Genomic DNA, 16,130 nt, shown 5'->3' on the forward strand with positions numbered 1-16,130 from the left:
ACCCGGGAAACGGGGTCCGCTACCCAAGCCCCGCCCCCAGAAGGCCCCGCCCCCGCCCATTCCAGGGCGGTGCCGGCTCGCGAAGCCCAACCCACAGCCGTGGTAGGTGGTTTTGGAGTGCGAACCATCCACCCCGCCCTGATTCCAAGCACCTTTCGGCTTCAGGGCAGGTGAAAGAACGGAGAAATCTGAGCCCAATGGGTTTATTACTTCTTTGTCTCTTCTGGCCGGGAGGCAGCGGCAGGGTAAACATTTCTCCTTCCAGCCGGCGGAAGTCTAGCGAACCACTGCGTTTCGAGGGGCGTGGGGAACCAGGACAGCCTGGGCCAGACCGATAGGCTGTCCTGGTTCCCCCTGGCCGTCCCATAACACACTCCGGGTCTGGGTTTAGGGATCCAGATCCCCATCCCCAAACAGACAAAGGGGCTCCTCCATTCACGTTTTTTACTAAAGCACCCACACAAGTTTCTGTGCAATGTACAAACACGAGCCGGCCCTGGGGCTACTGCCTTCTCTCTGAGGGGGGCGGGGCAGGAACCCAACTGATCCGAGCCCCAACCGCCCCCATGCAAAGCCCAACCCCAAGATCCCAGGCAGCGACACAGCACCCCCTCTGGTCCCCTCCTGACGCTGCTGCTCAGCAGGGGGTGCACCGGAGTTTGCCCCCTACAATGTTGAGTGAAAAAGGTTTCCCCTCCCCTGGGAGCATGGGGGATCCCCAGGTCTGAGAATTCCCCCTGGAAGCGACATTGCCCCCTAGTCATACCTCCCACTCTTCCAGGCCCTAGGGGACTCAAGGGGGGGAAACTGAGGCACAGAGAGGTGGAGTGACCTGGCCCAGGCCACTCGGCGAGGCAGTGCAGGGGCTGGCCCAACCCTGACAGTGAGGGGGGCTGAACTGGGGAGGGAGGAGCAGGAAGAAGGGTTGACCCCAGAGAGGGCCACACTTGAGGGGCCTGCCCAGGACAGAAGCTCCCCGAAGTAGGTTCTGAAACTTCCAGGTGCAGCTGGGGGGCCTACTGAAGACCCTCAGAAAACAGAGCCCACAGTCTCTGTCCTGGGGGATCTGTCACAGAGCAGCCACCAGCCAGGCTGTAGGTCAGTCCTCTGGCAGGCAATCCTTGGCACTGGTAGCCTTTGTCCATTGGTGTCAGCCCCGAGGGGGCCATGATGGGGGCCGCCCAATGTCCACTGTGATATTAGTGAAGAGCGGTTGCCGAGACACTTCCAAGACCTGGTACCGCACTGACCCGATGCCGTCCCGCTTCATGGTCAGCTTCGTGTTTTGAATCTTGGTAAACCTAGATAGGATGGAAGTGGGTCCAGATCAGGGCTCACCACCAAACCCAACAGAGGTCACTGGGGCCAAGGGGCACGCCATCCTGGCTTCTTCCTGGGGTGACTCAGTTCTCTTCGTCGCCCCCTCCACCTGCCTGGAGCCCTTTGGCTCTTGCAACTACCCTCAAAAAAGAGATCTCACCCCCTTGAGTCCAGAATCACAACACCCTCACAAATCTTTCTCTCATCTCAGACCTAGACACAGGGCACCCCACAGGTACCTCAAATGCAACGGGTCCTGTATTGTATGCACCATCTTTACTCCTCACACCCATCATCTCTGTGCCATCTTCTCTGTTCCTCATCCTTTAGTCACTCCTTCACCATCTATTTATTGAGCAGTCCCCATGTGCTAGGCGCGCTCTAAGCACCAGGGTCACAGCCATGAACAGGACAGCAAGGTCCTTCCTCTCGTGGCAAGTCTATTCCACTAAGGGAGACAAGTAACAGACAAGGAAGACATCAGCGCGCTAAGGGAGACAGGAGAGGGAGACCAGGATGACTGCCGTGGAAGGGGTGCGTGCGGGCCATCAAGCTGACAGCAGAGGAAGAGCATTCCAGGCAGAGGTAACAGCACGTGCTGACCCTACACTGGAAATGAGAATTTGCACAGCTGAGTGGCTCGAGCTTAATGGGCCAAGGGGAAAAACCAGAGTAAGATTAGCTGGGAGGTTAGAGCATGTACGGGCAGGCCTCTGTAAGTCAGAGGAAGCAGATTTTTATTCTGTGGGTGAGAAGACACTGAGGGATTTTTCGCCCAGTTTGGGGGAGGGAGGGCCAGGGAACATGAACTCTAGAAGAGGGAAGACAGAAAACCGGCCGGGCAAGAGGACGGAGGCCTCACTAGGGCAGAGGTAAAGGGAAAAGTGGACCAGCTCAGATATGTTTGGGGGGTTGCACTGATGTGACCGGCTGATGGTCCGGACATGTAGGGTGAGGGAAAGAAGAATCCAGAACTCCTAGATCTGAGGCAAAAGCAACTAGGTAGATGAAACCAGCATTCACAGAGTTCCTTAAGCCAGAAACATCTCGCTATCATGGCACTCTCCCCCCCTCAAGGCAGACATCACAACTGAGGATGACACCTAGACACGCTATTCCTGAAACAGGACCATGGCCCCTGGCATGTGCTTCCAGAGCTCCTCCCACCCTCATCCCAACTGTTTTGATCCTCCCAGTCCTTCTGAGCTCAGTTCAGATCGCTCTCCAGAGCCATCCCAACGCTGAGCGCTCTCTCTCAGATGCCCCGAAGCACCTCTTCTGCCAGCCTCTCGTCCTTTCCCTGCTCACCATGGTTTTTATCTGAACTGCTTTTTCATCAGCTCCCTGGACGCCTGGTGCGTCACGCTTCTGCCGAAGATCAACCCTCCATCAGTGCTGCCGCCTCCCTCCCCACTCTGACGCACTGGCTTCAGAGCAGAACATCCCTACTGGTCCCGTGTGGACACGGCAGTGTCACACCACATGCACCCGGGGCTCCGTCAACTCCTTTGGGCCTAGTCTGCTTCCTCCTGCTCCACCCGGCAGCTCTGCCAGCCCTTCACCTTCTTCAAACTCAAAGGGTGATCCTTCCAAACCCAAATCTGGTCCTGCCCCCTCCCCGCTGGAAACCCTTCCATGACTCGCCAGTGCCTCTGGGACAAAAGTGAAACTCCCAACCTGGGATCAGCAGAGACCTCCTCTCCTGTCACTCCCAGCCTTCAGACTGAAGAGTTTCAGACTCTCAGCGTATACAATGGACGTTCACATTCCAGACTCCTACACATATTATTCCTTTTATCCAGACTGGCCTCCTCCATCAGCCTGGTGAATATAGCACTGTGCCTAGGGTAGGTGTGTGACACATATTTGTAGAATGAATAACTCTTTTCAAACTCCAGTTTACCATCACCTCCTCCAGGAAGCCTCCCACCATCACTCCCTCTTCTGCCAGGACAGCACCTTGCCCTGATCACCCTGTGCTGCCTCTGCCGGCCTCCCTGCCTAGAATGAACTTCACACGGGCTATCCAGCCGGGACTGGGTCTGACTGCTCTGCACCCTCTCGCCCCCGGCCCCTACATTTCACATGCCCTCAGGCACTTCTCCCACCCAGCATCAGACACCAATGTTGCTTCCTCCTCAGAGACCAGCCGCCTACTGCAATCTCAGAGGGCTCAGCAATGATTTCCACTACCACCCCACATGGCTCGGGCCACCTGTTGGGTCCGCAGCCCCTGGAGCTGTGCCCGGGGCCGCTCTCTCTCGTCCTGTCTGTTCTGGCGCAAGTGAGGTCTGCGAGGGCGCCGAGGAATGCGAGCTACTCAGTGACGATCTGAGCCCTGCCTTTAAACTTCAGTCGCTTCTAGGAATCAGGCCAGGGGCGAGAGCCAGATGGGGAGAGGCTGAGCTGGGGACTGGGCAACAGGGATCGGGGTGGTGGCAGTCATCTCTAGAAGTCAAGGGTCGGGGACCTTGGGATCACCTCTGGGGATCAGTGGCACCGGGACATCACCTCTACAGAGGAAGGGGCCGGGGCGGTTGGGGTCGGGGGCGCTGGGGGTCACCTTTGAGGGTTGGGCTCATTATGCTTGTCCCGGTCGTGCTTGATCATGCGGTAGCGGCCTATGCGGATGTCTGGGCGCGAGATCTTCATCCCAGCCAGGGAGATCCTGGGGACGGGGACAGCCGGGCTGGAGCAGGCGCCAGGAAGGGCGAAGAGCCCTGCCCAGTCTGCGCCCCACCCCCCACCTCAAGCACCCAGTCTACTCCCCACCCTGTCACCACTCACCGGTTGAAGATGTCGTCATCCTCACCACCCCAACCCCAGTACTCGTTGGGGAAGCCATTGATTCTCAGGAACTGGGATTTATTCAGGCCCGACACACCTCCAAAGTAGCCGGCATAGGGCAGCCTAGGGCACGGAAGGCAGGCATCAGCGAGGGGCCCCCGGGGATTCCAGACGGAGGCCCGGCAGCTAGGGGGCCACTGGGGCTGGGAGCGATGGCCTGGGTGGGGTGGGGAGGCCTGGGTCCACCTGAGAAGGGAGCCCTCACCGAAAGCCGAACTTGTCCATGGCAATGGCGAAGTGGCGAGGCTGGTCGCCACAGCGGTACAGGTTGCGGTCATCCATGGGCACCAGGTCCACGTCACTGAAGATGAAGCAGTTGTAGGTGGCGTCCTCCTTCAGCGCCTCTAGGAAACCCACATTGAGCAGCTTGGCCCGGTTGAAGGTGTCCTCACCATGCTGGAGTTGGCGGAGGGGACAGGTCAGCTCTGGGCCTGAGACTCAGAGACACCTGCCACTTTACCACCGTCCAGAGCGGGCCCTGTGGGCCTAGTACTACCCCACCTGCCCCCACTGGGGCCCCCAGACTGTAGGGATCAAGGCCAGCTCTTTACCCTGGACCTGGCCTTGCAAGGCCTTTCAGGAACTGACTCCACCTGCTCTCTGCCCTCAGATCAGCCTGGTGAATATAGCACTGCCCTCAGATGCCACTGCCCTCAGATGCTGAGGCCCAGCTGTACTACATACCTCCACGACCCCAGAACATGCCAGACTCTTTCTTGCCTCCAGGCCTCGGTGTTAGCAGTTCCCTCTGCCTGGAATGCTCTCCTTCTCTGCTTATCAAACTCATGTCTGGAAAGGCCTCTGTCACCAAGCCTCCCCGCCCCAGTATAATTACTCATTTCCTCCTGTGCGCTTCACTTATGCCAGGGTCCATTCCAACTGTTACAATTTAGAGCTCTCCTTTCATTCATTCCTTCAAACATGCCACGTGGCCCTGTCCTTGGTGCCAGGCGTCTTCTCTCTGCTGGTGCAGATCCTAGAGATGACTGGCCCTGAACACAGTTTCCCTACTGAGCACGTCACAGAGTGAGATGAACAAAACATGCCCCCAAATGACCAGCATCTAAGATGCAGGGACCACGAGGACTGAGCCATGAGCCTCGGCCACCTGTCCCCTCTGGCTCACGGAGATCCTCATCCAACTCCCTGGGCAGCCTCTGGGACCAGGACGGGACCAGGCTCAACTCACTTGTCTCCCCAACAAAATGATAAGCACAGTGAGCCTCGGATCCCCCGAGAAATGGGCTGCGGGACGAGGTCTCCTTGAGGCCAGCCTCCTGGCCATGTAGCCCCAAGTTCCAAATTCTGGCCAGAGCAAGGAGGGTTCCATGGAAGGAGCTGGCTGGCCCCTGAGCCCCCTGATCCAACCCATGATCTCCAGCCTGGAGCCAGAGAGGCTCCTGGTCTCCAAGTGGGACCTTCTGGAAGGAGAGGAGGAGTAGCCCCTCCTCTTCACCGGCCAGCCTGGGCCCGAGGGGGTGGGAGCTGCTCCCCTGGACCCTGAACGGCCCAGCCCCACCTGCTCTCTTTTCTCCTTGCCCTGAACCTTCCCACCAGCCCTTGGAGCAACTGTCCATTTTCTCCTCGCTCATTGGAACTCCTTTCTAACCTCACTCACCACCCCAGAGCCCTAGGTTTCTCCCACAGGGCTCATAAACATGCTCATTTCTCTCCCATCCGAAGAAAGCCCTCCCTCTAGCCACCACCCTACCTTTTGCCTTCCCTTCTCAGCAGAGGGGTTTTTTTTGATCGAGAGTTGTCTCCAATTGGCTACTTGCATTTTGTCAAATCTGATTCCTTCTGCAACCCACTGCAATCTGCTTCCGCCCCCACCAGGCCCCTGAAATGGCTCTCGCTGGGCCCACCTTGTTGCTAAATCCACTGGACGCTTCTTGGTCTACATCCTTCCTTACTCCCCCAGCAGCGCTCATGCGGCTGCCACGCTCCCTTCTTTTTTTTTTTTTTTTTTTTTTTGCGGTACGCGGGGCCTCTCACTGTTGTGGCCTCTCCCATTGCGAGCACAGGCTCCGGACGCGCAGGCCCAGCGGCCATGGCTCACGGGCCCAGCCGCTCCGCGGCATGTGGGATCTTCCCGGACCGGGGCACGAACCTGTGTCCCCTGCATCAGCAGGTGGACTCTCAACCACTGCGCCACCAGGAAGCCCCACGCTCCCTTCTTGGCGCTTATTCCTGGGCTCCTGGGACACCAAGCTCTCCTGGGTCTCCTCAAACCTTTCTGGCCAACCCGCGTGGCCTGTGTGTTCTCTCTTTCTCCACCCGTTCCCTTATGTTCTGGCTTTCTCCTCTCAGCTCCCAGGCCCCCTGGGCAGGCTGACATTGCTGGTTTTAGGGACCATCATCTGCGTACTGGTGGCTCACAGATCCCTCTCCACCTCAGACCTCACTCCTAGGTCGATTCATTTGTCCAACTGCCTGCTGAACATTCCTCTTATACTTCCCCCAGGCACTTAAACTCATCACATGCAAAAAAGAATTCAGAGTTGCACTCTCCCCCAGACCTGGCCTAGATCCTATGTTCCCATCTCATTCAGAGGCGCAGGCGTCCACACTGCCAACAGTCAAGACAGAAACCCTCGAGATGTCCCGGCATCTCCCTTTCCTTACTCTCTGCCACTTGTGTCACATCTCTCCCCTCACCCACACGACACCTGCCCGACTCATATGCACATTCACCACCTCCTTCCTGAACATCGTAGCGTCTTCCCAACCGGGCCCCCTGCCTCCAGGCTCCCCTTCCATCCCACTGTCCACAAGCAATCAGAGCAATCTTTTTAATAAGCACACATACACATCACTCCCTCATTAAAACCTCACAATGGTGCCCCATCACTTTCAGGCCAGAATCCAACTGTTTAAGATGCCTCCTAAGACCCTTCTGGATTTGGCCTCCACTAGCTCTTCCAACCTCATCTCTGTTACCCACCCTACATGTTGGACCCCACCCCTCAGTGGACAGTTCCCGAACACATGAGACCAGTTCTCTCGTTGGGGCCTGGGGCCTCCAGGTCCCTCTACATAAAATGCTTGCCTCCTCCAATCCCTCCGCCAGCTGATGCCTCATCATCCCTCAAGACTCATCTCAATCGTCGCTTTCCCACCCCAGGGCTGGACCAGGCCCTTTGGTGGTCCCACTGCCCCCTGCTCCAACTCCAGTCACACACCACTGTCCTGGAGTCTAAAGGGATCCAAGTTCAAGTCTGGGAGTTCTCTGTGGGGAGGAGGGCCTCTATCAGATCCTCTCCAGGTTCCGGCAGCCAGCCCCAGCCAGGCCCGTGGCAGGGCTCAGAGCCTGAGCTGAATTCCTGGATCTCAGCTGTGCTCAGCACTTGGCCCTAAGGCAGACTTGATCCCTCTTTCAGGTCTAACTCTCCCTCTGCTCGGGGCCCTCCATATCTCATAACCAGCACACCCTAAGCCGCCACCCCCATGGATGGGGCCTATCACGGGTAGACAATGGCGCTCACCCCCTATCGAGGCCACGCACACACCTGGCAGTGTGCACACCACCATTAACACATGTGCACTCCCCTGAATGCACATACAAACCTGCCTACACACGCAATGACATACACGTGCCCCCACATGTACGTACACATGTCCGCACCACCACTGGCAGACAAGCAGCCACGAATGCCCCCAACCCTGTGGCTCCACCAGCAGGCATGTGGGCCCTTCACCCACGGGTGCTCATAGGTTCCCTGGTGGCTGGTGGCCAGCCTGGGGGCCGCAGGCAACACACCTGGTTGATGACATAGATGCCATAGCGCAGCCGCTGTCGCCTGAGGATGGGGTGCAGATAGTGGAGCCAGTAGCGTAGGTGGTGCTCCCGGTGTCGGAAGGGGATGATGACCGCCACCGTCTGGGCTGGCGTGCAGTCGGGCGGTGTATAGCGGCCGCCCAGGAGCACGCCTGGGTTTTCCCTCTGCACCCGCTCCAGGGGCATGGGTGAGGTGAACTCAATCAGCAGTCGGCCCACTGCAGGCAGGACGGTGGCAGGAATCAGGCCTTCATCAGAACCCAGGAACACCATCCCTCTCCCTCCGCCTGGGGTGGGCAAGGGAACCCCAGGAACAGCCCTCTGACAACACACCCAGACCCTTGGCACTCCCGTGGGTCAAGACTCCACTCCCCCAGTCCCCTGCCCACCCCTAGAGGCAAGCCCCACCCTGTAGGCTCACCAAGACCAGGCGGCGAGTCAGGACAGGGTGGCAGGACAGGAGCCGTGGGGCCTGGCCGGGCGCTGGGAGCCTCGGGGAGCCCGGAGCTGGGGGCAGTGGCGTTGGGCCGAGAGCAGTTGGTGCTGCTGCTGGCAGCTGGGTGGAGGGCACGGGCGGGGCCTCGTGCACTGAAGCGGCTGAAGAAGGCCAAGTGCTGGGCGTAGACGTCAAAGTAGAGGATGACGGCCACGAGAAAGTGTAGCAGGCAGAGTAAGAGCACGGCCTTGCAGACGCGCTCCAGCGTCCCCCCGAGCAGTCTGCTCATCCCGCAGGCGGCCACCGGCCCGCCCAATGGGCCCGGGCATCCGGCTGCTGGCCTGAGCAGGGGTAGGAGAGAAACAGACCCAGGAGGTCAGGGCCGGAGGGGCTAGGCCACCCACCCACCTCCTGCGCACCGCTCACATTCTTAGACCCGCATCCTCACGCTTACCTGCTCACACCCTTCGACTTACATTCTACCTGCAAATACACACAGTCCCGGGCAACTCACTACTCCCACATCTTCAAACAATGCTTTCCTTCCTCATCCTCATTGACACTCATAAGCACAGCCTCACCCACCCTCACACTCAGGTACGTGCCCTTATTGCCCGACTTCACACACACCCTATGGATTCCCAAGCACGTGGACATGTGACCTCTAGTTCACGCTGGCTCATGCCTGAACAAGGAAACACGTTTACGTATAGACCCACATGTGTTCTCTGTGCCCCAGAGAACAAACGCCCCACAGGCCAGCATCCTCAACCCAGGACTCCTGGTCTGGGGGAGAGAGACCACTTACTGAGTACTTACCATGCAAGAGCACTTTGTACTCAAGACTTCATTTAGTCCTCTGGGGAACATGGGGGACAGTGGTTTGGTTGGACATGTTCCAGTGGCAAGCAAGCCAGGCCATCTGGGACCAGGCTGCGAAGTGGCCCTCAGCATCCAGGTGGCCCAAATCTGAACAAGATGTTTATGGGATCCCTTCCCTCTGGAGCAAGAGGTCAAAATACAGAGTGGGGCATCAGACACACCTCCCATAAGACCTCAAGGATTGGGATGAACTCTCTGGGGCCTGCCCAGCACTGCTGGTTCTGATGCCCAGAAAGGGGAATGCTTGGGCCCTGGAGACAGCATGTTAGGAGAGGGTCTTGCCTGGGCCATGGCTCTAACTGTGGGTCCGACACAGCAGCAACACTTCTGGGGGGCACTCCTGGCAGTGCTTCAGAGAGCAGGGTGAGTCTCACTCAGATACACAGCATCACACAACCACACAGACACCCGCAGTCCCAGCTACAGTCACCTGCACTCAGACACACACAGAACCACATATAGAGTCACAGACACGCCTGGGTGACAGTAACAGCAACACAACGAGTCACGCACTCACAAACAAAGCCGCTGCTCCTGGACTTACAGAGTCACACAGACGGGCTCCCGGGCAGTTCACAACACCCGGACCCACGTGCAAATACTCCCACCCCTCCCTCCGGAGCAGGGGTTCTGGGTCAGGCTGCCAGGCTGCGAGGTGCGTTTGGGCGGGGCTGTAAGGCTCAGTGGCCTGAACACGTGGCACCCCGAGACCCGGAGGCAGCGAAGAGAGGGTGGGTGTGGAGCCTGGCGGGGAGGGGGCTTGGAGGAGAGGATGTGGGGTAAGGGCCGAGGAAAGGGGAGCGAGGAGCGCCTCCCCACGCCACGAGGCCAGGGTGAGCGAGGACAATAAGGGAGGCTGGCTGGGAGCGGGCAGAGGAGCCCGAGGGGGGCAAGGAGACTCGAGGGATGGGGGTAGGGTGGGGTGACGCCAGGCCGGGGTCCGGCCGCTAGCGACTCTCACCGGGTCCTGGGCGGGGATCTCGGGGCCGCGCTCGGGGCACCCCTCGCGGGGCCGGGTCTAGAATCTCGGGGCCCCGGACTGGGGGCCGCGCGCGACCCCCTCTCACCCGGCTCTCGGGGCTCAGCAGGGGGCGCCGCTCCGGCTCCGGCTGGATTCCGGGCTCCGGCGGCTGCGAACGGCTCCGTCCCCCATGGCCCGGCCCCGCCGCCTTCCGCCTCCCCGGTCAGCGGCCCCAGCGGCCCCCGGACCGCCTCCCGCCGCCGCCGCGGGCCATGGAGCCGAGCCGCCCCGGGGGGCAGGGCGGGGCCGGGCGGCCGGGCAGACCCACGGACCCGCCGACCGAGAGACCACAGCGCCGCCACCTCCCTCCCGCGCTACGGCGCCTCGGAGGGGCAGGCCCGGCCCGCGCGCCCGCGCGCGCGCCCCCGCAGCCCCCCGCCTCCAGCGCGCCCGTACCCGCCGCGCGCCTCCGACGCCCGCCCCTGCCGGCGGCTAAGCGCGACGGAGCGAGGGGACGGAGGACCAGGGAGGGGCGGGAGAAATTAATCAGACTCATCCAACGGGATGGATTCGAGGTCCAAACCGGAGAGGGTGTGGATGGGTAAAACCCATTACGGAGGAATGGGGTCTGGTCTGGGTTGGAGCGCAAACTCAGCCAAAGAAGGGCACCTGGAAGTTAGGCCAACTCGTGCAGGGAGATCAGGGATTTGTCAGCTCATCGATGGGAGCATGACTAAGGGTCCGCCAGAGGAGGGGCCTGCTAGTTAAAACTGGGCAGGACACTGAAAGGCGTAGACAGAAGTGTGTGGCAGGGGCTTCTAGGGAACAGGAGGTTGGACAGGAGTGGGAGGAGCTGGACATGGCCCCAAGGGATCAAAGTAGTTACTGGCCGGGTACGGTGCTGGGACGGGCAGAGGCAAATGAATGCGTTCCAAGGCCCCAGGGGTAGAGATGATGGATGCCTGAGGGTAGAGCCAGGTAAGCATGTGGCTAACTGAGGCTGGGCTGACCAGAGCCCTGAAGGCATGGAACTAGGACACCTCCCTTCCCCACACAAACACATGGGCCCATATACCTAGACCCCCCCCCTTCCCTTCAATAAAGATGTTCAGAGCTACAGAGTCCTCAGCTCAGCACACTTTCCTTCCAACCCAGGAGCCATCGTTGTCCACAGCAGAGACAGTGTATATGAGTCGGAAAGTTGGCAAGAAGCTGGCATGAAGTTGAGAACTATAGGCCTGTTTACCCTTCCTCTGTGAAAGGAGGTGGCGAAGAAAGGCAAGAGAAGCAGCACTGACCCAGACAAATACCATGTTTATTTCACAAACACTGGGAAGATGGGTTGCAGGTGGAGGTGGGACACGGGTGCCAAGCTGCACACAGTCAACAGCAGCCCACTCCCCACACTGCGGATCCAGCCAGGCAGTGCCTCAGAAGTGAGTGCAGGGAGGGCCCTGAACACCAAGCCCCTTGAAAGCCTAAGGGGCACAGCTCCAGCTGTCCCGGGAAAACCACAAATAAATAAGAGTGGGGCACGGCCCCGCCCACGCAGATCATCTAATCACCCATCTTCACTCTGGAGGTCTGCAAAAGAAGTACAGGAGAAATCAGTCAGGGACAGAGAAACAGATTAGACAATGACAAATGACAGATGCTCAGACCCATGGCAGGATGGACAGACCACAACAGATGGATGATTAGACCAGGATGGACATGTTGTGACAAACACAGTGAACAGGGACACAGAGACAACTACAGAGTTCAACTGTGGGACAGACAAGACAGAGAGAAGTGGCATATGGACAGTGCCAGTCACCAAGTCAACCCAGTCAGGCGCCCACAGTCACACTCAGACACTCAGGCTGATCCTTAATCACACACCCACCCCATGTGCTGTCCTACTGACATCACAGTCAAACACACCAAGACGGACTGAGACAGACGCATCCCAACCTGGTCTAGACTATAAAGACAGCGAGGAAGAGACAAAATAACAGAACAGGAAAGAGAAGCTAAATCTTTTGCATATAGACACAACAGACAAAAAAAGACAGTTGTCAGTGATACCACACTGAAGACAAAAATAAATGGAGAACTTCAAAAGGGGAACACCAAAAGATGGGAACTAGGTGGTAGAAACTATTTAAGAGGTTCTTATGGTTACAGGTGTAGACGGAAGCACTGTGGCTCCTCCAGAAGAAGCGTGAGGCCGGGTTGGGGACAAGAATAGAGGCTTCCCGGGGGGATTCAGCACCTGAAGGATCGCAACGATGACCCCAAAGAGGCCGATGGCACTGCCAAAGATCTCCACGATGAGAATCTTCACAAAGAGGCTGGGGTTCTGTGCATCAGCCAAGGCGGCACCACTGCCCACGATGCCCACGCACACTCCACAGAAGAGGTTAGACAGGCCCACCGTGAGGCCAGCCCCAAACATGGAGTAACCTGGAGGGACGGAAGGGGAACACTGAGGCCAAGCCAGACACAAGGAGACATGAGGGCAAGGGATTCAACATGGAATAACGGGGCCAGCCACCACCCCAACTCTACAAAGCAGCCCAACGTAGGTGAGAGAATATCAAAATGAAGAATCTAAGCTGGGGTGCACACTGCAGGGGGAAGCAGCTGTGAAGCCCCAACTTTTTGCCTTCACATACCCACCTACCTGCATGGTAGTTTCGATGGCCAATGGCCTTGGGGTCAGTAGCACTGAAAGGCTGAGGGAAGCAGAGAAATAATCAGAAATCACCCCCTACTCCACTCCCCCTCCTCCACCATCACTAAGCAATATATAAACACACTGGAATAGATGCCCACCCCACCTAGTCCTCCATACCTCAGCCATGTTGCTAATGACAATCGCCATGATGATGCCATAGATGGCCACAGCCTCACAGAAGATGATGCTGGTAGTGGTAGCAGGGGATTAGGGGGTGGAGAGGAGAAAGAGTTGAGAAAGGAACCAACCTTCCTCCCTGAAGAGTCTCCAGCCACCTCTCCCCCACTGACATCCGACCCCAGCAGGAGGTTTGTCAGGAGCAGCACGTCAGGCAGGTCAAACGCACAGGCAGCTACCAATGCAGCTGGTTCTGACAACCTTACAAGGGTCCTACACTTACCTGACCAGGTTCTTGGTCTTAATCCTGGGGGCCTTCACCCCTCCCCCAATGATGGAAGAGCCAGTGATATAGATGCCCCTGGTGGACGGATAAGAAACCAATGAGCAGAGCCCAATCCTGTCATTGCCCCCAAGATGACTAAGAACCCAGTGACACCACTTGCTATGATTCAGCCCCTCCCCTGACCCATGACCCCAACACTTACCATGCTGCCCCAACCACAGACAGAGAGATAGCTAGGCCAATTCCCAGGTTTGACCACATGAAGGGGGAAGTCTCCGTCAGGAACCTGGTGTGTAGACGGCGGAAGACAATTCAGCCGTGGTGGAGAAGTGGGCACAAAATCCACCCCCTCCCCAACACCCCCAGTCCTCGATGCTGAGACAAAACACTTCATGTTTCCCAAAGGTCCCCATCCCAGACAGCTGGGGGGTGGGGTGCGGTAGGGATCGGATCAGAGAGGGCAGGCTGCAAAGAAGCTCCTAGGGGAAACCTCTCCCTTACCATGCCACATCAAAGCGGAAGCCCAAGTCAAAAATGGTGTAGCAGATTCCTGCAGCAGTGAGAAAAACGGGGGTTAGGGACTGCTCTCTAGAGAGAAGCGCCACAACTTAGGCAAGAAGTTACTGCCCAGCTGATGGGCCACCTTCCCAAAAGGTCTGCCTACACCTAAGTCAAGGGAGAGTCCTCTGGCTGGCCCCACGCAAAAGCACAGCTGCCTATACAAATGCCTCTACTCAGATCTCCATTTTCTGCCACTCCTTCAGGAACATATCCCCTCTGTGACACCACCTCCCTGACCCAGAGCCATCAAGAGGAGCCACCGGCAGGCCTGAATACCCTGGAGGAGGGGAGGGAGCAAGAGCTCTGGCCAGGCCCCACCAGATGCAGCCAGCCCAATCCGAGCCGCTGTTTACCCCACACGCTGTGCGTGTGGGGGGAGAGCAAGACTACCGGGAAAAGAGGAACTGGAGCAGCCGGCTCGTGACCCAAGCAGGCCGGTCAAGAGCAAGAGAGGGACGACAGCAGGGAGCGAGGGAAGGGGGCGGCAGTGACAGAAACGGACAAGGGCTGCGCTCGCGGTCCCCAGCGAGCCCCGCCCGCGCCCCTCCCCAAGCAGCTGGAGATACGGGTCTCCTCCCCGCGCCGGGGCCCAGTATTCCCAAGCCTCCGCTTCCCCGCTGGGCTCCAGTCGGGCTAGCTCGGCCCGATGCCGGCCCCGCCCGCCAGGGCCCGGCCTCACCCACGACGAGCAGGCAGGCCCAGAAGGCCACGAAGACCCCGGAGTAGAGCAGCACTAGCCCAGTCATGGCGGCAACGACGGCGGGTCTCGGGTCGGGGGCGGGGTGGGGGGCCGGAGCTCAAACCTCGTCCCGGCGTCCGCCGTCCGCCCCGCAGTGTCACCTGACTCACCCACGTGACGCGCCGGCGCCACGTGACCACACGCCAGGCCTGGCGCCCCGGCGCCGCCGGTCTAGAACTTGGTGATGCCGGAAGTGCGACGCAGAGGATTGTGGTGGTTGTAGTCTCGCACGCCTGAGGGCCTCGGATGCCCTTCTTACTCAGTACCTCGACTCCTTGCCTGGCCGGTCAGTCTCGCGTCCGACCAAGCTCGCTCCTTCTGCGCCCCGACACTCCGTCCTGCTCCGGCCACCAGCCCTGCTTTCCTGCTCGCCGCCGCCCTAGCTTAGTCTCCAAGCCAGTGCTGATTTCGCAGGCCTCCCCACGACCGTCCCACCCAGTTCCGCGAGGGTGTCCGCTCCGTCCCTTACTGAGCTCATGCTGTTTCCTTTGCCTGAAGCACGCTTCTTCGTGCTCACCCCATGGCCCAGCCAACACTTACTGGTCTTGGGATACCATTCCCCCAGGAAGGGTTCCCTAACCAGAGGCAGGGGAGTGCGCCCGCTCTGGGCTCCCCCGCCGCCCTGGCGATCATTATGAAAGCAAGATCATGTCACTCTCTTTGAAATACCTCGGAGGCCCCCATTTCCCTCGGAATAAAAGCCATAGTCCTTAAAATGGCCTACTAGGCCTCTACTGTTGCGCCTCCCCATGCCTCTTACCCGACTTCATCTCCTAATACTTCCCCACTAACTCCCTCCTCTGACTGCACTGGCCTCCTGGCTGTTCCTTGAACACACCGGTCACACCCTCAACGCGTTGCACTTGCACTTGTTCCCTCTGCTTCTCCAAATTATCCGCATGGTTCATTCCTAACTTCTTTCAGCCTTTGCTCACCTTCAAAAGGCCTTCTCTGACCATCCTGTTTAATACTGCAGCCCCTTCTCTTGCACTCCTTCCCAGCTTTACCATAGCCCTTATCACCATTCTGCATACTAAGTGTTCTGTGTCTATCGCCCCCACCACGAGAATGTAAGCACCATGAAAGGATTCCTGAGCTCACTGCTGGATCTCCAGTGCCTGGCACACAGTGGGTGCTCAATACATATCTGTAGAATACATGATTGGTGCCCACCTTGTCCCAGTTACCATGGTCGGTTTACAGAACTGCCTCTACTAGCAGACTGGGCAATCCCTGAGGGCAGAAATCACATCTCCCTGTTCACCTGCTTCTTCAACACGCTGGACAACGCCAATATGCCGAGATCCTCGGCAAATGTGGGGAATTAAGAGGTGAGTCATTTCATTTCACCCCTCTGAACCTTTACGGTCCAGCAACTCCACTTTGCTTGAAGCACCCACAATGCTGGTTTACGCCTGTTTTAGCATGGTGTACCCTTTGCCCAAATGTCTTTTTCACCTCACTTCTGATTTTTTTTTTCCCCC

The 16,130-nt window shown here is 58.5% G+C and overlaps 2 protein-coding genes across 10 annotated transcripts; both read right to left on the minus strand.

The window, feature by feature from the left end:
• Positions 1-187: 187 nt before the first annotated feature.
• B4GALT2 (beta-1,4-galactosyltransferase 2) lies at positions 188-10,511 on the minus strand. Of its 8 annotated transcripts, XR_009538951.1 has the most exons (10): positions 10,225-10,365; positions 9,201-9,381; positions 8,367-8,722; positions 7,928-8,163; positions 4,373-4,563; positions 4,108-4,230; positions 3,884-3,988; positions 2,998-3,162; positions 1,560-1,768; positions 1,171-1,301 (listed from the first exon to the last, which is right to left on the minus strand). XR_009538951.1 is itself a non-coding variant. In XM_060140262.1 (8 exons), exons 3-8 carry the CDS (start codon positions 8,668-8,670, stop codon positions 1,151-1,153), a joined length of 1,110 nt encoding a protein of 369 aa, XP_059996245.1. In that variant the 5' UTR covers positions 8,671-8,722; positions 9,201-9,381; positions 10,331-10,430; the 3' UTR covers positions 188-1,150. The 8 variants fall into 8 exon arrangements, 5 of the variants coding, with proteins under 5 accessions (XP_059996245.1, XP_059996244.1, XP_059996248.1 ...); XR_009538950.1 differs by lacking the exon at positions 1,560-1,768 and having other exon boundaries at positions 1,166-1,301; XR_009538952.1 differs by lacking the exon at positions 2,998-3,162.
• Positions 10,512-11,518: 1,007 nt separating this feature from the next.
• Positions 11,519-14,736, minus strand: ATP6V0B (ATPase H+ transporting V0 subunit b). 2 transcript variants are annotated; one of them, XM_060142639.1, is made up of 8 exons: positions 14,587-14,736; positions 13,848-13,896; positions 13,549-13,632; positions 13,344-13,421; positions 13,061-13,130; positions 12,890-12,941; positions 12,479-12,669; positions 11,519-11,808 (listed from the first exon to the last, which is right to left on the minus strand). In XM_060142639.1, exons 1-8 carry the CDS (start codon positions 14,651-14,653, stop codon positions 11,782-11,784), a joined length of 618 nt encoding a protein of 205 aa, XP_059998622.1. In that variant the 5' UTR covers positions 14,654-14,736; the 3' UTR covers positions 11,519-11,781. The 2 variants fall into 2 exon arrangements, with proteins under 2 accessions (XP_059998622.1, XP_059998623.1); XM_060142640.1 differs by lacking the exon at positions 13,848-13,896 and having other exon boundaries at positions 14,587-14,684.
• Between the last annotated feature and the right edge of the window lie 1,394 nt (positions 14,737-16,130).

This window comes from Lagenorhynchus albirostris, chromosome 2 (genome assembly GCF_949774975.1).
Source record: "Lagenorhynchus albirostris chromosome 2, mLagAlb1.1, whole genome shotgun sequence".
Lineage (NCBI taxonomy): Eukaryota > Metazoa > Chordata > Mammalia > Artiodactyla > Delphinidae > Lagenorhynchus > Lagenorhynchus albirostris.

What these genes read in the sequence shown, in the direction of transcription:
- B4GALT2 (XM_060140265.1), bottom strand. Translation starts at nt 8,670, where the DNA reads ATGAGCAGACTGCTCGGGGGGACGCTGGAGCGCGTCTGCAAGGCCGTG. An exon ending in GCATCTATGTCATCAACCAG is followed by an intron (nt 4,564 to 7,927) that starts GTGTGTTGCCTG and finishes CGCCAACTCCAG; the next exon opens with CATGGTGAGGACACCTTCAA. An exon ending in AATGAGCCCAACCCTCAAAG is followed by an intron (nt 1,302 to 3,883) that starts GTGACCCCCAGC and finishes CATCCTATCTAG; the next exon opens with GTTTACCAAGATTCAAAACA.
- ATP6V0B (XM_060142639.1), bottom strand. Translation starts at nt 14,653, where the DNA reads ATGACTGGGCTAGTGCTGCTCTACTCCGGGGTCTTCGTGGCCTTCTGG. An exon ending in TCTGTGGTTGGGGCAGCATG is followed by an intron (nt 13,422 to 13,548) that starts GTAAGTGTTGGG and finishes TCCGTCCACCAG; the next exon opens with GGGCATCTATATCACTGGCT. An exon ending in TCATTAGCAACATGGCTGAG is followed by an intron (nt 12,942 to 13,060) that starts GTATGGAGGACT and finishes TGCTTCCCTCAG; the next exon opens with CCTTTCAGTGCTACTGACCC.